The sequence below is a fragment of the Dunckerocampus dactyliophorus genome, chromosome 17, assembly GCF_027744805.1.
Source record: "Dunckerocampus dactyliophorus isolate RoL2022-P2 chromosome 17, RoL_Ddac_1.1, whole genome shotgun sequence".
NCBI lineage: Eukaryota > Metazoa > Chordata > Actinopteri > Syngnathiformes > Syngnathidae > Dunckerocampus > Dunckerocampus dactyliophorus.
The window spans coordinates 5,885,162-5,911,143 of record NC_072835.1 but is presented as its reverse complement, the minus strand read 5'-3'; the positions used below and the strand labels follow the sequence as shown (position 1 = coordinate 5,911,143).

Sequence of the window (25,982 nt, the reverse complement as noted above, 5' to 3'; positions counted from 1 at the left end):
TTTTTTACTGTTTTTTTGTTTCGCTGTGTTTTTGCTTGATTGCAAAATATGTGGAGGAGGTAAAGCAAGGAGGGAAGTTCACATACTCAGTATATTCAATGCTTTACAGTGCATCATTCATATTGTAAATACCACATGCTTTGTTCATGTAACCAAAATAATGTGTCTTATTCAGTAAAAACTACAAAATTGAATTCTGTTTTATGAGTTGGATTGTCACAGCCATTTTTTAGCATGCACTAATGCAACATCCAGATGTTTAAAGTGCTTCTGAAAAAAGCAGGCCAAGCAAATACAGCAGGTTGTATGACACTTTCACAGCCATAATAAGACAAATCATTCAAGCGAGTCAAAACGTTTTCTCACCCCTGGATTACGGTTAGAATGTACGTGTAGTGGTGCAACGTACACTTAAACTACATCTCAGGGAGTGTTTTATTTACATTACATTGCTGGTTCCCACCAATATAAGTTAGTAAAAGGTGAAATCCTTCTTCTTTTATCAAAGTAAATGATTTGGTGCTTTTTCTTCACTAGACGTAAGGTGACATTTTTTTTTCTTATTTAAAAATATTATATACTTTTATTTATTATTTATAGACATAAGATGACATTTTGTCTTATCAAAAGTATTAAATACTTGTATTTATTTCATTTAATTTTATTGTATTTAATTTGATTGTATTGCGTTGTATTTTATTTTATTTTATTATATTTGATAGCATTGGATTTTATTTTATTTTATTTTATTTTATTTTATTTTATTTTATTTTATTTTATTTGAACATATACAGGTATATTATATTATAAAATCCTTATATGGGCATCTAGCGTGGCTGCTACGTGACAGAATTGAAGCTAGAGCCACGCCCCTTTTTCTGAAGGAGGCGGGGCCGAATAACAATGACGTATTTAATATCTCGAGCACGCTCTGCCAGAAACGTGCTGGTAAATTGACCAAGAGAAAGTGAAAGTGACTGGCTCAAAACTGAGCTGCTCGTCAACTGTCATAGCGAAGCTGGACTGAAAAGTTTTCAGCATTTTGTGGACTTGTACGATTTTATCTTTCGTCTCTTCGTGGTCCTGAGTCACGTGAGTTAATAACCTGCTTTTTCAAATTTTGTCCAACATTTATACACACAGGCAACGTTTGATACGTAGAAAAAAAAACACAAGACAAAATTATTGCAACGATTATATAAAATTATTTTAAAATAATTTCCTGGTTTAGTAGATAAAAAACATACAGAATACCATCATTAGTGGTTACCATCAACATAGTCCCTCTTTTAGTTTTGGGACACCGATGTCCATCGTAGTGACTCGATGCTGGCCACCAGTAGGGGGTGCTGTGGTAAGCCACTGGCCAACTGAACAGGCTGTCCCTAAAGTCTGGACACACAGGCGAAAATGCATATACTGTAATATCCAATTATATTTAAAATGTAATATATATCATATCAATAAATGATATAAAACCGTATGTCTTCTCTTTTAATTTTAATGTATACATTTGTAATATATTTGTATATATACTTTTACGGCCGCACGGTGGTTAGCACGTTGGCCAATACAGGAACAGCCTGGAGATCGGGAAGACCTGGGTTCGATTCTCCCCTGGGCATTTCTGTGTGGAGTTTGCATGTTCTCCCCGTGTGCGCGTGGGTTTTCTCCGGGCACTCCGGCTTCCTCCCACATTCCCAAAAACATGCAGGTGAGGTTAATCGGCGACTCTAAATTGTCCATAGGTATGAATGTGAGTGTGAATGGTTGTTTGTCTATATGTGCCCTGCGATTGGCTGGCGACCAGTCCAGGGTGTACCCCGCCTGTCGCCCGAAGTCAGCTGGGATAGGCTCCAGCATGCCCCCGCGACCCTAATGAGGATGAAGCGGTATAGAAAATGGATGGATGGATGGATATACTTTTACTATTTTTTTGTAATTTTAAGTAGTTTAATGAATTAATTAATTCTTTTTTGGTTAAAAAAATATTAATTAAATTACACTTTTTTGTATAATTTCTGGGTACTATAAATGTATATTATATATCCAGACTTCAGGGACAGCCTGTATAATAGCTGTACCGGAAATGAATTAATACTGTTAATTAGAATTAGATTGATTATATTGGAAACTGCACAGTGTCTATCAAGTAAAAGTCAATGTTTTCAAGTCCAAAAGACAAATAATGACACAATAATTGACAGGTTCAAGATGCATTTGTAAGATACATTTACTTTACAGATGAGGCGCAGTTATGGGACATTTTTCATAGAAGCAGTGTGCTTGTTTTTGTTCACTTTTAAGAGTAACAAGTAAGGTTTGAGTTCAGTTGGTGTGGTGCCATAGCCTGTTTTTGTCAAATGAGGCATTGTTCACCCAGACATGAATTCAGTGCTGTGACACACTGAGGTGCAGGTACAGGCTGTCCCTAAAGTCTGGACATGAAGGAAAAAATGCATACAGTATACATATAAGTATGAAAATTATAATTGTCCATCCATCCATCTTCTATGCCGCTTGTCCTCACGTGGGTGGCAGTTATCCTGGAGCCTACAGTACCTCAGCTGACTTTGGGCGAGAGGCAGGGTACATGGACTCTGGACTGGTCGCCAGCCAATGGCAGGGCACATATAGACCATCAACCATTCACTCTCACATTCATACCTATGGACAATTTAGAGTCTCTGATTAACCTAACATGCTTGTTTTTGGAATGTGGGAGGAAACCGGAGTACCCAGAGAAAACCCACGCACGCACGGGGAGAACATGCAAACTTCACACAGAGATTCATTGTCTTTTGATTCAATTAACTAATTTCAATATATATATGTGTATTTGTATTCTTTAAATGTTTAACATTGTTTTAATGATTAAATGTTAATTATAGAATTATTATATGTGTATAACTATATGTCCAGACACACTGTATGATAAAAATATAACTGATAGTATCACAAAATGGTCAAGCAGACATCTGCCGAGGCTGAGCAATCCCAACTTGGATCAGCAAAAAGTACGGTGTAACCCGTTTACGTAGACTGCCCTCGGACCAGCTGACTCACGTCGACACAGGCGGTTGTCAACATAACCGAAATCAAAACTGAAACTAGCCATTGCCTGCACATTTACTTATGACTTGGGAACGGGTGATAATAAAGGAGTACTATTTTATTTTTAGTTTTAAGTTTTATTTTTTTAGAGAACACTGACCTTAACTGAGGAAAGTGATGCCTGCAGTTCTTTGGATGTTGTTGTAGGGTCTTTTGTGACCTCTTGGATGAGTCGTACCTGCGCTAACTGCGATAAATGAGGGACGACTGTACACATATACAACAGTCATCCCTCCACACATAATCCTTAAACTGAACAGAGGGTTGCAACGGCTTACCACACTGTGACAGCCTACGCGGTGCAAACGCTTGTGATGGGGGACACACTACAACCTGAACTTTGGTCAAGAACATCACCCATGTCAATGCCAGAAAAGCACACGCCTGCAGCGGTAATAGCTGTAGTAACGCTTCCCTGCAGTGCTGCAGGTAGGGGGAGCGGGTTTACTTCCCAGGCCCCCATTGGGTCATTCTGCCAGGCAGGGTCCCAGATCTGGTAAGGGCTGTTCCTCACCATGGTCCATTCTTTCGCTTCCTGGTTTCTTCAATGTTGTTGTTGTCCCTAGCCTGGCTAAAAGCAGTGTGCAAACACCGAAGGAAAGAATCTGCAAAGAACTTCAGGGCCCCTTCCTCCCAGCTGCCTTGCACCAGAGGCCCCAGCACCACTTCAACCGGCGTCCGGGCCTCCCGGTTGTCCTTCGATGTGACTGGCATTTTAAGTATGTCTGCTGCAACCTGCTGAAAAGGCCCTTCCATCTAGAAAGGGCCTGATGTTGTGGAACAGGGGACTTCCTCCTTTGACAGGGAGAACATTGGTCACACCAAGTTCAGATGTCACTGTGCATAGTGGGCCAATAACATACACCTCCGGCACGTGCCAAGACGCATTCATAAGCAACGTGAAGCGTCAGCCGTTATGTAGCCATGCAGGTCTCCCAGGACCAAAATATGTTTTCCCCCCATCAGGCTGCCACACAACCCTGCACAACAGTCCATCTATGAAAGCCAACCGGTGAAATTCATGCCAGAGCCCCAACTAACATTTCTTAACCTTCATTGAGGCGGCCTCTGGCCCTCCTCAAGCCAGGCCAAAACCTGCCTGATGTCAACGGCACCCTGCTGGAGCTCTGTGATATTGGAACCATTGTGTGACAGAGTGTAGGTTACCACCTGAGCCCCAGAAGCTTGAGGGTCAGAAGGCAAGCTGGACCCTAGGCTGGAACTGGGGCCACTGCAGGAGTCGTGCCAGTGCCAGGGGCATCATCCGCATCTTTTTGGGTACCCATGTGCACGAGAGAGGGGGTTGCAGCAGCGGTGTCTTCGGCCTTGACTCCTGCGCCGAGGGGACCAGTCTCTCGTCCCGCCATCTCCCTGGAGGTGAACCTGTGGCTGAATCCGCCACAAATGCAGTGGCAAGCATGTTGTTGCTCCTTGCGCCCCTGCTGAGGAGCAGCAGGATGACGACCAACACACTCAGCCTCAAGTATACATGCTCTTAAATCCTTCACCTCCATCTGCAGGTCATCCATCCTCAAAGTGTGCTGTTCCACAGTGTGAACAAGCGTCTTCATTGCATCACCATCCATGACTCTGTGTGACCACCGTAGGATGCGTGGTGGAGTAGGGCGATGCAGGTGCGCTTGCCTTGAGAGCCTGCATGGTTCGTTCATTATGGTCTACAGCAGGGGTCACCAACATGGTGCCCGCGGGCACCAGGTAGCCCCCCACGACCACATGAGGCGCCCGCAAGCCTGCTTTTCATTCAGGTTTTCAGTTAATAATGAAAGAACAGTAGAAAGAAATGCATTCTGAAATACAAAATGTGAGTTGTGGACACCAGCATTTTGTTCATGTTCTGGTAAAACAAGCATATTTGCTTTGTTTGGGTTTAAAATAAGCTCTGAAAATAAATGTTACAAAAATGAGTAGCTCTTGGCCATTTTCATTTTGTAAAAGTAGCTCTCACGAGGACAAACGTTGGTGACCCCTGGTCTACAGTAATCAATGCCTCCTCCACATCAGTTGCTCCTTGTTCATGGCACTTAGCCTGGAGGGCAAGGTCGAGGCCAGCAAGAAAATGTCGAAAAATCTCACCATTTCTGGCAGCTTCGCCATATTTTGGAAATGCTTCTGCTATGAGACTGTAGATGTCGGCTGCATAGACATCCAAACTCTCGTTCGGCTGGCGGGGCCCTGTAGAGACGCACGTTTGGAAGTACAGGGGGAACTGTTTTTGTCCTCCTTGAACTTCTCCTTCACCTGCTTATAATCACATTGAACATCTTACAGCAAACTGTCCCACACCACACCGTCTATTCGTTTAGGAAGGAGAGTCTCTCTTTTGGTTTGCAAGCAAACGGCGGCTTCGAATTGTCTCACCCATGTAGTAAAGCGCTTTCCGCCGTCCCCTCAAAATGGTGCTGGGAGCTCAACTTCCACGCCATCAGTCAACGTAACAGCACGTCCGACATAATCCTTAGCCATGTTGTAGTCCAGTCCCTCACGTCGCGGGCCCGACATGCTGCTGCAGAGCCAACTAGAAAATAGTTCAGTAATTTCCAAAGAAAATAGCAAATACCAATGTAGGGCGTCTAAAGTCACACCTTGCCAAGACAGAAACTCACAAACTTGTACCCTTTTAGAGTGGACGTGTTTACTCAACATATATTCACAGCGTCGCAAAACAACAGTCGCCTTTTTATGACATCATCCATGCGGCTCACTTTCCAGGAATGACTAATCAACTTAAGCTAAATCAAACATGTTTAAAGCAGTAGCGTTCCCTTGTGTCCTGCGCGTTACAGTTGCACAATGCGGTGTAAACAAAGAATAATAGGAGTGTAAAGGTGACTATAGGGGTGTTATTTCATGTCCACAGGGCTCTAATAATGGTAAAAAACCTATTTAGAAAGTCATAAACAGGTTTTCTATGCTCTAACTATGAAAGTATTCGATTCATTCATATTGAATCCTACTTTGCGGAAATTCACTTATCGCGGTCAGGTTTGGAAATGTGATAAACGAGGGACGACTGTACAGTATACTGTATTTGCACCAGACCAGTTCTGTCAGACTATAAAAAAGACACAAAAACCCTAATGCAGACATTAAATACATAAATGTAACAAGGCCACCTTTTCTCGCCTCCTGTCTTGCTTTAGTTGTTATGGTGAACAGCAGGGTGGAGGCGCCCGCAGTGGCAGTGATGGGCAGCGGCGAGTCGACAGCAGGAAGGTCGTGCGCAGGATGCGGAGGTCGAATCGTGGAGCGTTTCCTCCTCTTCTCCATGGAGCGGTACTGGCACACGCGCTGCCTAAAGTGCTCCTGCTGCCACGCTCAGCTGGGCGAATACAGCAGCACCTGCTACAGCAAAGGTGGCATGATCCTCTGCAAAAACGACTACATCAGGTCAGCACCGCTCACGCTCTGCGGAACACAGAAAACACTTAGAGGATGATGGAATGTAATATTTGCCAGTCTACATTATGTGACACAATAACACACAATTAACTTGTCATCAACAGTATTTGGATGAAGTGGGAAAACATTAAGGTAAGATAAGAACCCAGAGCCACTTCTGCTTAACTTAAAAGGAGTCACGATACTCCGTTTGAAACACTTTTTTAAGTTTAGAACAAATTGGAGGATAACTAGTTAGCTCGGTTGCTTGCTATATGCTACGAGCGAATAATAGCAGCCTAGTGTAAAGGTGACTATAGGGGTGTTATTTCATGTCTTCAATAATGGTAAAAATTGTATTTGAAAAGTCATTAACAGGTTTTCTATACTGTTACTACGAAAATGGAAATAACCAATTACGTAAGCATGATAAACGAGGGACCACTGTACTGTACACAGTACTATATAATATATAAACCTTATTTACAGCATTATGATACAAAATACATAAACCTTATGCAGTGTTAAGGAAAATGAAGAAATAAAAATAGAAAAATAAGGATAAAATAAGATTAAAATGGAAGTAACCAATTAAGCATGATAAACGAGGGACCACTGTACTGTACACAGTACTATATAATATATAAACCTTATTTACAGTATTATGATACAAAATATATAAACCTTATGCAGTGTTAAGGAAAATGAAGAAATAAAAATAGAAAAATAAGGACAAAATAAGATTAAAATGGAAGTAACCAATTAAGCATGATAAACGAGGGACCACTGTACTGTACACAGTACTATATAATATATAAACCTTATATACAGTATTATGATACAAAATATATAAACCTTATGCAGTGTTAAGGAAAATGAAGAAATAAAAATAGAAAAATAAGGATAAAATAAGATTAAATGGGAGTAACCAATTAAGCATGATAAACGAGGGACCACTGTATTGTACACAGTACTATATAATATATAAACCTTATATACAGTATTATGATACAAAATATATAAACCTTATGCAGTGTTAAGGAAAATGAAGAAATAAAAATAGAAAAATAAGGATAAAATAAGATTAAAATGTAATAAAAGTGACAAAATAGAAATTCATTGTCAATAGTGAATTGTGATAAGTTCCAATAAGTGGAGACAAATAATAATACTGTAATAGAGTACACAGTTTCACTTAATCCTACAGTTTAAGTCATTTCTGTATAAAAATATATTTGTGTTAATCAATAAATTAAATGTGTTTTTTAATATCGTTGAATTTGGCGTCATCTAAGTTTGTGGAGTTGTTTTTGTCGATTGCTGTTGACTGTCAGCTGCATCAAGTCTCTTGTGAGTTGTGTCTTTTTTCCCCTTCTTGTCCGGTCCTCCATTGAACTTGATGTAGATTTTGCAGCTCCAAGTACCTTGAATTTTTCCTTGCTTCCTTAAGTCGCGTGCTTTCTCGCCGATGTCGTTGTTGCGCTTTGTTAGATGCTTATTGATGTAGACCAGGGGTCGGGAACCTTTTTTGGCTAAGAGAGCCGTGAAAGCCACATATTTAAAAATGTATTTCAGTGATAATATATTGCTCAAAAAAATAAAGGGAACACTTAATCAGTCACAATGTCAATCACACTTCTGTAAAATCAAACTGTCCACTTCGGAAGCAACACAGATCAATTTCACATGCTGTTGTGCCAATGGAATAAACAACAGGTGGACAGCAAGACACCCCCAATAATAATAATAATAATAATAATAACAATAATAGTAATAATAATATGTACCCTGCGACTGACTGGCGACCAGTCCAGGGAGTACCGCGCCTCTCGCCTGAAGTCAGCTGGGATAGGCTCCAGCATACCCCCGTGACCCTAATGAGGATAAGCGGCATAGAAAACGAATGGATGGATATTTCATTCATTCAGATCTAGGATGTGTTATTTTAGTGTTCCCTTTTTTTGAGCAATGTATTTTTTAACATTGAATACAACTAAATGCATGCATTTTAGAATATAATAAGTCTCTGAATTTGTTATTTTTAATAATGTTATACTGAAGCTGATTAGAAATAAATAAAATCCTTCTTAACATTAATGCGACATCTGGTGCTGCATGGTTTTGCACTATATTCCTTATCTTTCTTTCTTTCTGCTATCGTCTTCATCAGATGTTTCTGCAGAAGTAGCTAGCTGACTATTTGATCAAAGGAGGACAGCTGGCATTGGCTCTGGCCATCTGCACTGTGGTACAAAATAGATGGATGGAATAAAACACATACAAGTTTTATATTTTGAACGTTATTTTTAACACTGAGATTTTTGTAATGTTTAACTTTAATATGCCAGCGAAAAAAATTAAATCTGGCTCCTGAGTGATAGGTTGCCTACCCCTGATGTAGACGTTTGTACCTTTTAACTTGCTCCGCTGCTTCAGCAACGCCACCTTGTTTATTGGTTGTTGTTTATGATGACAGGTGTGGTGCTGTTATTCCTTCCAGACATTGGAATGCATGTACCCATGTTGTTGACATCCTTCCCCTTTGACTGCAGCAAGTCACCTGTGAAAGGCTACCTGTTGCCCTGTTGAAGCAACATCATCTTGTTCTATTCTGTAATCAGCTGCCCTGGCATGAGACCTGTGTGTGACGTGGAGCCCAGTCATAATCACATAGTTCCCGCATGCAGATTGTCCCAGATCGTCATGTTTGTCACACTTAAATGTTTCAGATCATCCAACAAATGTAAATATTAATCAGTGACAACACAACTGAACGCAAAATGCAGTTTTTAAATGAAACATTTTAAACATTTAAAAAAAAAATCCAAACCTACATGTCCCTGTGTGAAAAAGTGATTGTCCCCTAAACCTAATAACTGGTTGGGCCCCCCTGAGCAGCCACAACTGCAATCAAGCGTTTGCCATAACTTGCAACGAGGTTCTTACAGCGCTGTGGAGGAATCAGGACTTCCAGGTCCTGAAGCAGCAAAATAGGCCCAGACCATCACACTACCACCACTATATTTTACTGTTGTTTGGTCTTGGAACTCTGCCATGCAGGCCGTTTTTGCCCAGCATCTTTCGTATGGTGGAGTCTTGAACACTGACCTTAACAGAGGCAGGTGAGACCTGCAGTTTTTTGGATGTACTTGCGGGGTCTTTTGTGACCTCTTAAATGAGTCGTCGCTGCGTTCTGGGGGTCATTTTGGTTGGCCGGCTACTCCTGGGAAGGTTCACCACTGTTCCATGTTTTTGCCCTTTGTGGATAATGACTCTGACTGTGCTTTGCTGGAGTCCCAAAGCTTTAGAAATGTCTTTATAACCATTTTTATTTACCATTTATAACCTTTCCCAGACTGATCGATCTCAATTAATCTCAGTTAAGTTATATTTTAGCAGGGGGGACAATCACTTCTTCAAACAGGGCCGAATAGGTTTGGAATTTTTTCTCCTTTAATAATATAAAGCTTAAATAATATATAAATAATACAAAATAAAAAGTTTAATTTAAAAACTGCATTTTGTGTTCAGTTGTGTTGTCATTAACTAATATTTAAATTTGTTTGACATTAAGTGTGACAAACATGCAAAAAAACTAAGAAATCAGGAAGGGGTCAAAGACCATGAAAGCATCCACTAAAGCAAAACAGATGAGTTAATTGTGCTGTGGTTTGTGTTACAATGGTTGTCATATGTGTACTGTGTTTCTGCAGGCTGTTTGGGCACAGTGGAGCGTGCAGTGCTTGTGGACAATCTATCCCTGCTAGTGAAATGGTGATGCGGGTCCAAGGAAACGTTTACCACCTGAAGGTGGGTGTTCTGATGCAGCTGCACATCTCAGTCTTTACACGAACAGTGTGCAAAAATGGTTTGCAGACAAAATGACTTCAAAAGTATTTTTATGCATCAGTGTTTTATTTGTGCAACCTGCCGGAACCGCCTGGTCCCCGGTGATCGCTTTCACTACATCAACGGAACCATCTTCTGTGAGCACGATCGGCCAGGAGATGGACTGCTCAGTGGACATCCGACTCAACTGCAGGCAAACAGTCTGATGTCTGATCAAAAGGTAAATAGCAATTTTGTGCTTTGAGGCAGACGCATACGCAAAAACACACACACACACAATTTGGAGATAAATGCTTTCAACAATATTATATATATATACTGTATATCCATATATATTTATATACACTGCTCAAAAAAATTAGAGGAACACTTCAAAAACACATCAGATCTAAACTGGGGGAAAATGATGTTGAATATCTTTCCTGATAATAAGTGGGTGATGTATTAGTAACAAAATGATGCCACATAATTTGATAGAAATGAAAATGATCACCCTATAGAGGGGGGAAATCAAAGACACCCCAAAAATGAAAGTGAAAAAATGATGCAGCACACTGGTCCATTTTGCCAAAATGTCATTGTAGCAACTCCAAATGATTCTCAGTAGTTTGTGTGGCCCCCACGTGCTTGTACGCATGCCTGACAACGTCGGGGCATGCTCCTAATGAGACTACGGATGGTGTCCTTATTTGTGGTCAGAGGCCGAGCACAGAGTGTGCGCAGGTCCTTTGTATTCGGTGTGTTATTATTGTCCATCTTTCCTCGCCCATTTGGGGTACTAAACATGCACGGAAGCTCAACATTTTCTTGCACATCAGTGCTGATGAAAAATGTGATATTTTGGTGGTACCGAACACGGACCTCCAAAACTCACTGGGAACCAGGCCATATTCACTCTTTGCTTTGTTCTAATTGCGCTTGTAACCTGCCATCAGTTTCACAGATGTACATGAAATCTGGTGGAGATGTCTGTCATGGCAGGGCGAACAAAAAAGTCATTGTAATTCATGTTCGGAAACAGACAGGAAGCCAGCTATTTTGGTTAGAACCACGGTCGGTTCCAGTAGCAGCAACCCACATGCAGTACACAGGAAAATAAAACTGTATTTTTCGGACTATAAGTTACTTTTTTAATAGTTTGATTGGTCCTGCGATGAATATATAGTATACAGTGGAACCTTTTTTACCATCATTAATCTGTTCCACAAGGTCAAACCAACAGAAATCAATTATTACAAGAGGTGTTGTCACGCTTCGCAGGACAGGAGCGTGTACTTCCTGTCCTGCGCCATTATTCTGGCAAGTGATGCTTCCGGGGTGGTGGAAGGAACTGCCACTCCACGCCTGGTGGCCGCACAGCTGCGGTCAATACTAATCACTGACAGTTAAAAGACCAGCGCCGTCGTATGCGCCGCGCTGGTTCATTGTTGTTGTCATTTCCATCGTTGATTTTTCCGTGCTGTCACCTACCTGTTTATAGTTTGTATTATTTTTCCCACGGAGTTTTTCCTCTGTCACTTTTAGTTTGTTCCTGTCCTGTGCAATAAAATTACTTTTATTTTTGCACTTTGCCGCCTTCTCTCTGCACCCTGGGGGTCAACCTGCCGACAGCTTCAACGTAACGTGACAGGTGTAACGATTCATTTTAATAACGATTCGATTCGTATCACGATTTATGTTTGCCGATGCGATGCAAGGATGACATTGGTTCATTTAGAACGATAAATAACATTAAATAAACACCTGGATACTGGACAGTGCAGGTGAAGTTTCCTTTGTTCCCGTTGTTTTTTGTAAGGAAATCAGGTATAAATTATGAATAATGCTAATATGCTAACATTTGTTAAAAATGCAATACAAAATTAGGATGAACAGAGGGTGGTATAGCTTGCCATGATGAATTATACAGTATACTTTAAATAGTGCAATCCAAATCTGCACTTTGAACCCTACGGTGAGGGACGTTATGCTAATTTCTCAGCAAATGAGTGTGGTATGTGGTGTGGTATCTTCAATTAGGTGTTGAAACGTTCTCACCTCTGTGGGCCTTTTTCGTGCTGATAATCCTCCTGATCAGTGCAGCAAGTAGCAAGTAATGTGGCCTCCTTGTACCTTTTGCCGCTGAGAGGGTCAGGATGCGTCCTCCATCTTGATAACGCGCTTAACAGAGACACTGAACAGGATAATAAGCTTGATAATCAGACCAAATGACAGCAAACGGATACTGCAACAGATGGCGTGCAGCAGTGTAAGGAAATGTGATAATGCAAAACAAGAATACATAAGAACCACAAGTATAAATGTGTGACAAAAGGAATAAACGCTCAACAAAAATGACGGCTTCCCAGCCTTTCCTCTTTCCTCCTTCCTCCCCGGCACAAGAAAGTGTGCGTCGTTCATTGCTTCCCTGTACGTAAGCGTGTGTTTTCACCTGGACACGCCGCGCTGGATGATGATGTCCGTAAACGACCGTCTATAGGCGTACAAAACGTCCTTACTTTGCATACTGTCCCCATAAATGTCGCTTATGACTATGACTACTGAATAAAGTGAATCAACTGATCAAAAGAAGGAAAAGCGAATCGGTTGTATTTCACAGGTCCCCGACAACTCCCATGACCACCACATACCCGCAAGACAATGACGTCACTGACAGGCAGACTGTAACCTTTAACGTCTTTATCATTAAAAGCCTGTCGTGCTTAAATCCAGTGCTTTTATATCCTAGTATGGATTAAATCGATACATTTTAGACTGAGTTAGATCGATGTGTACGTCGTCCTGAATGAAAACTTGAGAACCCAGATCGATGTAGTTGAATCGTAGGAATATAAATCGATGTAGAGAATGAATCCTTACATCCCTAATTATTACCATAAGAATCCTATTCATTTGTTCCAGAAAGCCAAAATGCAGAAAACAAACAAATACATTTGTATATCTACGTTAACCGAAAAACACGCTAACTGGGGCGGATGCTAACCGAGGTTCCACTGTATGTTTTTAAATGTTAATTCATACTGACTGACATGAACCAAGGGGTGAACATGACCATCCACAAAGAAGTGGGCCCTCTATGCTTGTGACAACAACAGCGTTGTGGAATGAGATCGGGAGCAGCCTGGAAATGGAACCACATCCAAAAGTGGTGTGTGACTCTCCGTTACGCAAGCCCAGCGAGCCTCCGTGGAAGGTGGCGAAGTTTAGCGTGAAAAGGGGCCTCCGGCAGCCCTGGCCAGAACGGTGGCTATTTCGTCCGGTTGGTGAACTGGGCAACTGAGAATAGAAATGTAAAAAATGTTAACAATCCCGAGAGAATCAGAATGTTTGTTAGTTTGCGACTCGATGGCCAACCCTACTATTCCGAGTAGTTGCGTATGAAGCATACACTGCATTCTTGCAGCATGCATTCATCCACTGCACGTGTTTACGGGACAAAATTTACTTTTTCATTAATTTATGTAAGCGCTTTCGTAACCCGAGGACCACCGATATTCCTGTGAAGTTTAGTTGTAATTTCCAGTTCAACTTTAGGGTACGTAAGTCCCGTAAATGTCTACGATTCATCGTTTCAAGTATGTAACTCCATTTCCTTTATTTCCAGGTTTGCTGAAGAACAGGATGGAGAAACAAAGGTGTGCCTTCTCCTCTGAAAGAGTTCATTGCTTCATTCAGGACGGTTGAACCACACGGCTGCCATCGGGACATCGAAAAAAAACCAACGTTTCGTTGCAGGGATTGCAATGAAATTGCCAAACAAATAAGGAGGCAACACTGAGGGCAGAAAGTGAACTCTTTTTCCAAAATGACAAGCGAGCATTTCTTGGTTTCGAGAAAAACGTACGTTATGGCTGTTGTGAGTGATAAGGTTCCTTCCTTGAATGTGTTGGTCTCAAAGTGGCGAATTATGGAACCATTCAAGCCTTATTCTGAATTGCAGTTTGCGTAATAACATCAGAAACTAAAAGACACATCCATTGAAGTCCAGCGCTTATCCTCTTCATCGTTGAGTTTGAACGGATGGCTGTGAAAATAGAGCATGATCTGTAAAAACACGACTTTTGTTCTGATGCTGGCAGCTGGAACGTCCGTGTATCCCATACGCGACGTGATTTAATTAATACCTGTCAAGCAGGGGTGTCCAAACGTTTTCCACCGAGGGCTACATCCTGAAAAATGTAAGATATGCTAAGAGGTCATATACAAGTATGTGGCTTTTCAACACAACAGAGGCGGAGCGAGAAAAAACACACACAGGACTGGACTTATTATCTTATGATGGATTATTTTGCACTTGAATTTGAAGTGATTATTTATGTATTTATTTATTTATTTATTTAGTTCTTTATTATTGATTTGGTATTTATTTATTCTTATTTTTATTATCGCTCTTAGCTTGCTTGGTTTGTTTTATTTTTAAGTGTTTAAGATTATTATGACATTTTTGCAGAGCTGCTGGAAATGTGAATATCTCTTGGAGATTAATAAAGTCAATATCTATCTATCTATCTATCTATCTATCTATCTATCTATCTATCTATCTATCTATCTATCTATCTATCTATCTATCTATCCATCCATGTAAAAACTGCATCTCAGCTTTGTGATATACAGCAGGTGAAAAAGTCGATTATTAGTATCAACTCTGCTCTTTTTTCCTATTTTTTCTCTTGTTTTTTTTTCCTCCCAAATATTTCAACTTGCTTCTTCAATAGAATTTTCCTTTTTGTAATATTAAAACTTTATTCCAATAATATGTTTACTTTATTCCCATACTATTGTAACTTTTCCCCAACCTAAAATGACCAAAAATGCTTTATTTTGTTTTGTTTGTTTCTCATAATATTATGACTTGAAAAAAAAAACATTTTTTTCTTTAATATTTCAACTGTACTAAAATGACATTATTTCCTCATGAAATTATGACTTTATTCTCAAAAAGTTGCATTTTTTTCTTGTTAGAATATGACTTTTTACTCTTCGTATTTTGACTTTTCTGTCATAAAATTATACAGTTGTTTTTTCTGTTTGTTGTTTTTTAAAATCTTCCAACTATTTGAACTTTCTTCTTGTAAATGTTCTTCTTGTAATTACAACTACACGTAAACAGTGGTGTGAAAAATGTTTGCCCCTTGCTGATTTCTTATTTATTTGCATGTTTGTCAAATGTAAATATTAGTCAATGACAACTGAACTGAACGCTCTTGCGGTGATCTTGGTTGGTCGGCCACTCCTGGGAAGGTTCACCACTGGTCCATGTTTTCACCATTTGTGGATACTGGCTCTCACTGTGGTTCGCTGGAGTCCCAAAGCTTTAGAAATGGCTTTATAACCTTTTCCAGACTGACTGAGTGACAATGACTTTCTGGCTGGGCGTGGGCAATAGGCAGGGCAATCACTTTTTCACACAGGGCCGTGTAGGTTTGGATTTTTTTTCTCCCTTAATAATAAAAAGTTTCATTTAAAAACTGCAGTTTGTGTTCAGTTGTGTTGTCATTGACTAATATTAAAATTTGTTTGATGATATGAAACATTTAAGTGCGCCAAACATGCAAAAAAAGAGTAATCAGGAAGGGGCAAACACTTTTTCACACCACTGTATGTATATTTTGACTTTATTCCCAAAATATATGTTTTTTAAATAGAGTTTCTCACCTTCTTTATCAAACTGCTGCAACTTGCAACGTTCTTTAGCTCCATTTTGACTTATTTTGCAGCCATGGTCAAAAGAAAAGCAGAGACCTGAGGTGATAAACACTATTGCATTCGAGAATTAACTCAGGGCGAAACAGGACGGTGGTGTCCGTGTTGACCTCGCTGCCACATCGTGTCTTTGGCAAAAATCACATCTTCAATGAAGGTAAACGTAACCTTAAATGTTCATGTATTCCTTTCATTCATCTTTGAAATGCATTTTATGCATTTTGAGTTGTTTTCTGCATGTGAAACTGTCATTGTTAAACTGTAAAAAAAAATGGTTTTGTGTTGACATTTTTGGATTTTCTGTAATGGATTAATTGGATTAAAATTGATTTTCTTATTGGAAAAATGTATTTGGTTAGAGTACGTTTCGGTTAGAGTCCTCGACCTTCTGGAATGGATTCATGACGCTAACCAAGGTTCCACTGTACTTAGCTGCATACCTAGGTGAAATCCATACTATTGTGCTAAGGGATAGAACGAAGCCACGGAATTCGAAGCGAGGGACGACCGTATTTAATTGGTGTATTTGAGTGTTGCGCGTGATGGCGGGTCAAATGAAAAGCTTTGACGGGCCTGGTGTGGCCTGTGGGCCGCCTACTGAGGAACACTGGCAGAGCCCATTGGCCTGCACAGCCAAAATTTCTCATTGGTTTCAACAAGTTCAATTTTCTATGGTCGTCATCACATTTTTCCTCCTAGTTATCAATGTCAGCTTTGTGTAGTAGCATGATAAAAGTCGCAATAAAGCCAAAGAAAAAGCAATGACAAGATAATGTGCGCAGTGACGCTCACTGTCACCAGCATGTTCGATGTTGGGATTTATTGATAGAAGAGTAAATGTTGCCGCTTTGTTTCGCACTGCCCGCACCGGGACTTGAACACAGTACCTTTGTAATGGGAGGCGAGGGCGCTGACCACGCGACTAAAATCCAGGACAATCGATCGTGTGTTCGGCACAGCTTTTGAGGTAGAGGGAGTGAGGTTGACCAACGTACACAGCCTCACAGGCTGGCATCCGTTACATGAGTTATTTGGCGCAGGCACATCATGTGATGATAATATATGAAGATTATCTCGAAAGAACCTCCCAGACCTTTCAGAGGCCGCAGGTAAACATGTCTACTGTCGTACGGTTGAGGAGGTGTGGTAGATATTTCATCCAATCAGAGTACTCGGAATAATTAAACTGATCAGCTTAATTAGCGTCATTACGCTGATTTGACGACGCATCACTGCCATATGGTGCAAGGAAACAAAAAGAGAGGGGAACTAATTAAAAGTACAATAATGAGGATTTTAATTAACTGCTTCCCCGGACATCAGCAAATAGGGATGTGGAGTTGTAATTAAAAAGCCCCGTTGTGCTGGAAACATTCTCCCCCCTCCCTGTTTTAATCACGGCTCCATCCATCTCATTAAATCTGTAAATGAATTAGTACAAGTGCGGGTCCTTGCAAGTGTTTTACATAAAACTGAGGATGTCACGGTAATGGGATTTTTAGGAACGGAACCTTCGGTTCGGTGCAGAGGCGTATTTCCCGCACGGTACGCATTAAGTGAGGGACAGGAAGTGTGCCGCGGCTGTTTTTTTCATTTTTATTTGTCCGTCGCTCATTCTAAAAAGATAATTTAACAAGATAACAACAAAAAAGGGAAAAATCAAGAGTAATTTTACAACCAATCATGTCATATTATTAGCGTAAAGTTGAAGTATTAAAGACAAAAGACCTTATTTGTTAAAAGTCATAATATTAGAAGAAACAAACAAAACAACAAAGTTGTAATTTTTGTAAAATGAGCTATAATGTTACGAGAATAAGGTCACAATATTTTAGGAATAAAGCGATGGAAAATTTACAGGAAGAAAGTTGAAATAGTTGATTAAAAAAACTGCAAAAATGAAAAAAAAAACTGTAATTTTATGAGAATAAAATGGAAACATTATGACAAAAACGTATTCTGACAAGAAAAAAAGTTTTACGAAAATAAATATTAGAATATATTGTAACATATTGTATAAATAAAAATATTGTAATAGTATCAGAAAAAATGTCATTTAGTAGCATAAAGTATATCGTAAATATTAAAGATATGTAATATTATTTTTTCAAAATCCTAATATTACGAGGAACAAACAGATGGAGAAAACTTATAATAAAATGGGAATAATGTCATAAAAATAATAATACAAGAACATTTACGAAGAATATTTATGAAGAAAGTGGAAATATTTTATTATTACTTTATTTTAAAAAGCCCACAATTTTTACATGTCCGTGTCTTTATGCTTCACTGATGATTTTTCTTGAAGCGTTGAGGTTCCACACTTTGTTCGGCGGTCTTTGAACGCACCATAGTTGTGTGCTGAGATGCAAAAGTTTGTTTTCCATGGATGATCTTACATCATCGCTCATTAGCAGTGAGTAGCTACACTTTTTATACTTGGAATGTGTTTAATAAGTGTGGGAGGCATATTTGGGGATTAAACCTGTCGGCAGTGAACAATGGCAATTGAAGAGAGAAGGCAAGGGCCTATTGGAAATGAATCTAACATAATAATTACAACAATTGCTTTTATTGCAAATGTTGATGTGAAATCAAAGGAGAATATCAACAGCAAGTGGGCGGAGTGGTTAACGTTACTGGTGTAACAAAAGAGGAAGTACTTGATATTGTGAATAAATGCAAATCTGAAACATTGAACGCCAATTTACCAGCTTCTTTACCACAGAAATTTTTACAAATCATTGAAAACTTGTTTAATTACAGCTTAGACCAGTGGTTCTCAATTATTTTCTGTCATGCCCCAGTGAAATGGTCTCGTGCAGCGCGACGTAACTACGCCCCACTGACGCAACACTCGCACCACACAAAACTAGTACATATTAACATATTTACACGTACAAAATCTAACGATAATGCTTTAGGTGTTTTGGCAAAACAATAGTTTTACTTAGCTTACATTATGCGGTTAGCATAGAATATGACGTGCGTCTTGTCGTGTTATTAATAGACTGCGTGAGGATTTTTGATGATAAAATGTCCTTAGCTTGTTAATACATGGAAACAGGAAGCGGAAGTCAGCTCCATCGCCCGCCTATGATGCCATCAGCGGTTAATACTGTAGTTCTTTGCTAGCTAACACAGTTACCCCACAAGCTGCTGAAGCGGTGTTGGAACAGCGATCAAAAAGAAACTGCGCCCCGTGCATCTGCAGGTTAAACCTGCAACACTCAGGTTTTCCTGGCACATTTCAACGTGAGCTCGCACAAGGGTCAGGAACGTCCCAGTCTGGCCCGAGCCGGGTCATGCTCGCTGTGTGGGGATGGCATCATCTCTCTCACTAATAGATACATCAGGCTCCCTTACGCAGTAGCTCAACAGGCCAACATCAAAATGTCATTTGCGGCAATGCCTGGTTTCCCAAATGTGATGGGCCCTATCGACTGCACACACACGGCAATAAGGGCGCCATGGCAGGATGAATGTGTTGATGTAAACAGCAAACATTTTCATTCCATCAACGTGTAGATCAATCAGATCAGACCAATGTGGTTGCCAAACGGCCTGGCTCAATACACGACTCATTTATAGCGACACAAAGCTGTGTGGGGGAGGAGCCTTCACGCTGGAGCAGTGCCGATAGGATGGCTTCTTGGTCAATTATTTAATTCCACTGCTGGTTATTGTTATTTATGCAGTTTGATGAAATGCAAACAATTAACTATGCACACTTTATACCCTCAGGTGACAGTGGATAAGAGGCACTGAGGCTGCTTACATTGGCTGCTTCCATCATTTATAAATCGAGTCAGATGTTGAAGATTTGGACTCAGTTTGACAATATCATCAAGGACTCGCAACTCAACTTGGACTTTGACATCAACGACTTGCAGGAACTTGACGCAGACTTTAGTCCAATGACTTGAATAAATACTTGAGATTTTCAGCGAATGTGTTGAGTGAAATGTGTGCCCAGTGGTACCTCGGTTAACGTCCAACGTCCCGGTTAGCGCGTGGTTTGCTAACAAACACAATTTTTGCTAAAATTTTGCCTCGCCTTGCGTTATACTTAGCATCCCAAATACCGTCCGGGTTGTTTACGTCGCCATCTTGGATCACTCCGGCAAGATGAACTCTTGTGATACTTGTGCATGATTTTGCAATGCATGGTGGGGCCGCGGGCGCCATTTTAGGTTGTTTCTATCAGAGTTGTAGAGACATACGCCGCATAACAAACACATGGACCATACCAAGAGGAGGATGCAAGACCTCCAAATTGTATGGCTTAAAGAAAAAAACGTTGTCATTTCAGAGGACTATAAATGTGATGGGAGTGGCTCCGTCATCGGCTGCGGTGCACACACATCCATGCATCACATCTACTCCAGTCAAGGGTGACGCTCGGTGTTTGTGCCTGTCTCATTTCACATCCATAACGCTCATTTCTGGTTCCAACAACATTGAAACCTACTTTAGTATGTTCGCAGCATCCACAGTCAAACGAAGCACCAGACACCTTGGAGATGAAATTCTCAACCTAATAGACGTCTCAAGGACCACTCTGTTAAATAATCCTGACCAGAAGGAGAGAGAGTCGGTCCCGAATGATGGGCTCCCAGCTATACGACGGCTGACGTACGCTCTCGTGCCAAGATACCTTATCTGGAACATTCCTTGCGAGTGCATGTGTGGGGCAGTAACAGCCGAGAGTTGTGTTTTTTTCTGACGTCGTGGTCACACATCAGTCTTTATCTGAACAAAATAGCACATGCACTCCCAGCATAGTACATCTCATCTTTGGCCCAGTTGCCCCATTCTGTGACCATATCTGACTGCTGATTAAGGGAATGCACTTTATCTTTACGTGTATAACCTACTTACAGTAAATACATGTTCATCCATTCGGTTAACAAATGAATAAAACAGTATTTCTATAATCCACTTGTAATAAATATCTCCTCAATCAGCCAACAAGTTAATAAAACAATATGATCCTACACACGGCATAAGACATCCTCGCCGGCGCACTTCCGCAACGTCACTGCTGCCAGCAGTTTTTTTTTCTTCCATTTTCGATATTACACGGCAAGGTACATATTTGTTGAGTGTTGATATTTAGTTTTTACATTTTTGTCAATTTAAGTTGCACTAGAATATAATGTGTTTATTTTGTCTTATTTTGTTCATTAATGGGTTTTTTTTGTTTTTTTCCCAACACAACTAGTTAAAAGTGATGTTAAATGTTCAGTTGTCCATTCATTTGCCATTTGTAGTTATTTTTGCATCATTTTCTACATGCAAAACTATAATTATTGTCAATAAAACGTGTTTTGTGTAAACAGTTTCGGGTGTCTGGAACAAATTAATTGGATTTACATTATTTTCTATGGGAAAATTTGCTTTGGTTAAAGTCCGTTTTGGTTTGAGTCGGACCTTCTGGAACGGATTAATGACGTTAACCCCAAACCATCATATCACTTTGGAAATTGAGGTCCAAGAGTCTGGAGGAAGAGAGAAGAGGCACATGAATGCGCGTTGCTTGAGGTCCAGTGTAAAGTTTCCACAGTGAGTGATAGTTTGGGGTGCCATGTCATCTGCTGGTGTTGGTCCACTGTGTTTTTCTGAGGTTCAAGGTCAGTGCAGCCATCTAGCAGGAAATTTTACAGCACTTCATGCTTCCTGCTACTGACCAGCTTTATGGAGATGCAGATTTCATTTTCCAACAGGACTTGGCACCTGGTTTAAGGACCATGGTATCCCTGTCCTCAATCGGCCAGCAAACTCGCCTGACGTCAACCCCATCGAAAATCTAGGGGGTATTGTCAAGAGGAAAATGCGAAACGTCAGACCCAACAATGCAGAAGAGCTGAAGGCCGCTATGAGAGCAACCTGGGCTCTCATAACACCTGAGGAGTGCCACAGACTGATCGACTCCATGCCACGCCGTATTGCTGCAGTAATGAAGGCAAAAGGAGACCCTTTTTCTAATTGGTCGTAAGTAATATTCTAATTTCACGAGATCCTGAATTTGTGATTTTCGTTACTTTTCAGTTATAATCATAAAAATGTAAAGAAATTTCAGTCTGTGTGTAATGAATGCATATAATATTCAAGTTTCACTTTTGAATGAAATTTCTGAAATCACTTTTTGGTTGTATTCTAATTTATTGAGCAGAACTTGTACATGTTTTCTTTTTTCTATTTATTCCAGCTCTACCTGGATTTCCCAATCTGTGAAATTCAATGACATGCAGTCAGGGAAGGCGGGTGCGGCAGAGTAGTAAGAATGATAACGTAAGATAAATGGTATTTGTCCATTGAACTCTACTATAAATGTATTTTCTGTACGATTGCAAGTGGATTGAAAGAGCGGGGATGTGCGTGAGCTGGAAAGTGCACAGTTGTCACTGCCATCTGCGGAGGAAAAGCTCGCATTTATTTTGACTGCAGCAGCACCAGCTGGAGAGCAGCAAGTCAAACGCATTACTGTACATATATTTTTAGGCTCTGCTGAATGAATGAATGATGGATGATTGGACAAGATGGAGGATGATATATCCAAGCTCACCAGGACGTGATCAGACTTTTACAACAAAGTATCAGAACTTTTCCTGGAGAATGATATAGGGTGCATGTACTTCATATACACATAAAAAGGTCAGAACACAAATATCGTTCAGTTCATAAAAAAATAAATGCCACTAAAAAGTACTTGAAAACTACTTTTCTAACCAAAGTGAATTATTCTTTGTCTTCATGAGCGACCAGTATTAACATAAAAACTCCAAAGGAATCAATGCCTCACCAGCCATGAACTTCACCGCATGTCACTGACAGAGAGGGGTTAGGATTAAATCAACTCTGCGCCTTCCTGCTCCTTTCCGTGCTCTGCTTGGGAACACTTGGCCTTCCCGGTCCAATACAGTATGTAAACGTACAAAGACAAGTGGATAAGGTAAAAGCAGCGGGTGGGTCTACGAGCTGCAACTATTACACTTCAACAAATAAAATAATCATTCACACTCTTCAAACGCTTACTGTCACACATGTTGGCATGCTTGCACTTCCCTGCAAAGCAGGGATGTCCAAGGTGCAGCCCAGGGGCCATTATCCGCCCACAGCTCATTTTTACTGGCCCTCTGCATATTGTAAAACTAAAATGAGTTCATTAATAATGAAATACTGCACATGTGATTAGATGTGACACTCATTTGCTTTGTCACAACACAAAGCTAAGATTTGGCTGTTTTGTTCGCTTACTTTAGCATATATTGACTGCCATTGGATTGCTTTTAGCATCTTTAATGTTTCAAAGTGGTCTCTGCATCCTTTAATTTTTCTGCATGCTATGTTCATTTTTATTTTGGAAACATTTTATTCATAAGAGTATTACCTGAAATTTGTAGTTTTGTTTCATAAAAATCATTAAAGCTGTTTACACAGAAGCTAAGCAAGTTTATGTTCCCTTACTGAACCCAAAATGAACCAAAGTGGTAAAGTGGAACCATAAAACCAAGGTACTGTCCTCCCTTGCCGCTTTGAAGTTAGAATTTTGCAGCTTCACTCTATCACGTTTTTTCAAAAATATATGAATTAATAAGTCATGCTGTTTCGTGGCTGAATATAGCCTAATATTATTAAAAAAACATCCAGTTTTAAGCAATTTGTACGTATTTTGTGCCGAAATGAAACATTTTCAAGCATAAAAATGGCTAAATGAAGTGAAATACAAATACGGTATAAGGCACTCAGAAGACGCATTCAAAGATCTTGTGATGATATGTAGCATTCTACACATGGTCACTAGGTGTCAGTAATGTTACTGTTATGTTGGGTGAGACACACAAGCACCAGACTTGATTGCTGGAACAACAGGCTTTTATTGCAGGTTTGAATGATCTACAACAGGAACAATAATCCCCAACATGGACTACTGTTGTGGACGTAACACACTCCAAGCTAAAACCCCCGATGTCACTTCCTGTCCGCCCGCCATTCAACGCATTTATAGCAACACACACAAGCACTTAAAGTCTTATTCATGTCTTAAATGTTTCATTTTCTCTCATTATGTCGACTATATTGGGTAATAGGAGTGTTAAGGTGACCATAGGGGTGTTATTTCATGTCTACAGGGCTCTAATATTGTTAAAAAACATATCTAGAAAGTGTTAAACAGGTTTTCTCTGCTTTTACTACGACAATATTCCATTAATAAATAAGAAATCCTACTTCGCGGATCCAATAAACTGCCATAAAGGAGGGATTACTGACGTACCACCCCTACATATCTTGATAACACTTCACGCTCCTTCCTGCATGAAGAAGTCTTCCTCGTCCTGCTTCAGTGTTGCACTAACCCCCATCGTCTTCCAAAGGCTGGTTATGTCCCATGTCAAATCCATCCTCTGTCCCACCCTGGACCCTCTACCAGTTTGCATCCAGAGCAAACAGTCAGCAGAGCGTGCCCTCCCACACCTGAGAATGGACAATGTATTGTTTAACATTCAGGTTATGACTAGATCCAAGGATGCAGGACCCATTTATGGACCTCTGGACAATTCAGAGAGGCAAATTTCCCATTTGCAAAGGATAAAGCATTCATCATGACTAATTAAGCCTCTTCAGTGGGTGTGGGGTAATACAGTTTCATTGAACTTAATGTCATTGTCATCGGATGCTGCATGGAACTATTGAAGCATCGCAAGAGCAAACAGATGCTTGACCAGATGAGCGGTGCAGGAAGAGCATTGCGTTTTGATGATGATGATCAGCGGGGTGTGAAATCGGAGTCATATTCACTTCTTGTCTCCGTACTGCGCCAGTTTCTGCAGGTAAATTTGCCTGCCTGTCCGAGCTGGAGCCAATCCCAGTTGACGCACAGCAAAAAAAAAGGACAACCGTTCGCACTCACATTTATACCGACGATCACCTCTTTATTTGAAGCACTCTTTGCAGGGTTGCATGATGATGCGGCGTGCAATTTTTAAAATTGGGTGCACAGTTTGGATTTTCTTTATGCAAGGTGTTATACTCTTCATACAGGCTGAAATATATGAATCAAAGACAAATCAAAAATGTCCAAAAGTGTGTATAAATGCCAACTGAAGTTGTTATGTATACAACTCAACAACAGAGGTTCATCTTAAAAGTGAAAATTGCATATTTTCTGTGGATTGTATGCAAAATCTATAAAAATTGTTCATCCTTGGTAACAGGAATGGATTTTAAAATAATTCAAATTTCTACCAATGCTAGCACACAAAGGTTAACAGCAAGGGTGTCCAAACATTTTCCACCGAGGGCCACATAGTGAAAAATGGTATGATAGAATCCACACTGGTGGGGACAAAACAAGAATGACGACAAGGCAGAAGTTCAACACAAATTCCGGGCCGAGCCGCGTAGAAAAAGTACATAACAAAAAAGGAACTAAGGATGCTGCACACACGGAAAAATAGCAGGAATAAGAACTGTGTAAAGAACCAAAAATCACTGCTGACAAAAGGTCGGGCAGGAAAAACAAAAACCAAAAACAGCTGCTGAAAAATCAAGCAGCACTGACTCTAAGCATGAAAAAACTACTGCTGCTGAGCGGCAAGCAGGGAAGTACAAGTACTCACGATACAAAGGCAGGTAGAGCAGAAAGCTAGGACACAAGGCAAAGGACAGGGACAGGGACAGGGACAGGGACAGGGACAGGGATCAGGCGTGCATGGAGAGACAATTTGGCAACAGGTGAGAAGCAAGGCAGGGTATACAGTAAAAGGTCCAGAGGCTGATTGCAAACAGGAGTGTCTGAGCTCCTCCCTCGGGTCGGTAGGTGTGCTGCAACTCAAGACAATTAGGTGGCAGCATAGCAGCACCCTAGCTCATGACATATACTGTATATTCCGATTACTTTTTCTCGTTAG

At 40.4% G+C, this 25,982-nt stretch overlaps 1 protein-coding gene across 1 annotated transcript; it reads left to right on the top strand.

Annotated features, from left to right (window-relative positions):
* The first annotated feature begins 947 nt into the window (after positions 1-947).
* lmo4a (LIM domain only 4a) lies at positions 948-15,096 on the top strand. The gene is made up of 5 exons (XM_054757141.1): positions 948-1,092; positions 6,276-6,522; positions 10,227-10,323; positions 10,424-10,582; positions 13,967-15,096. The coding sequence occupies exons 2-5, from the start codon at positions 6,281-6,283 to the stop codon at positions 13,973-13,975; spliced, it is 507 nt and encodes a 168-aa protein (XP_054613116.1). The 5' UTR covers positions 948-1,092; positions 6,276-6,280; the 3' UTR covers positions 13,976-15,096.
* The last annotated feature ends 10,886 nt before the right edge of the window (positions 15,097-25,982 follow it).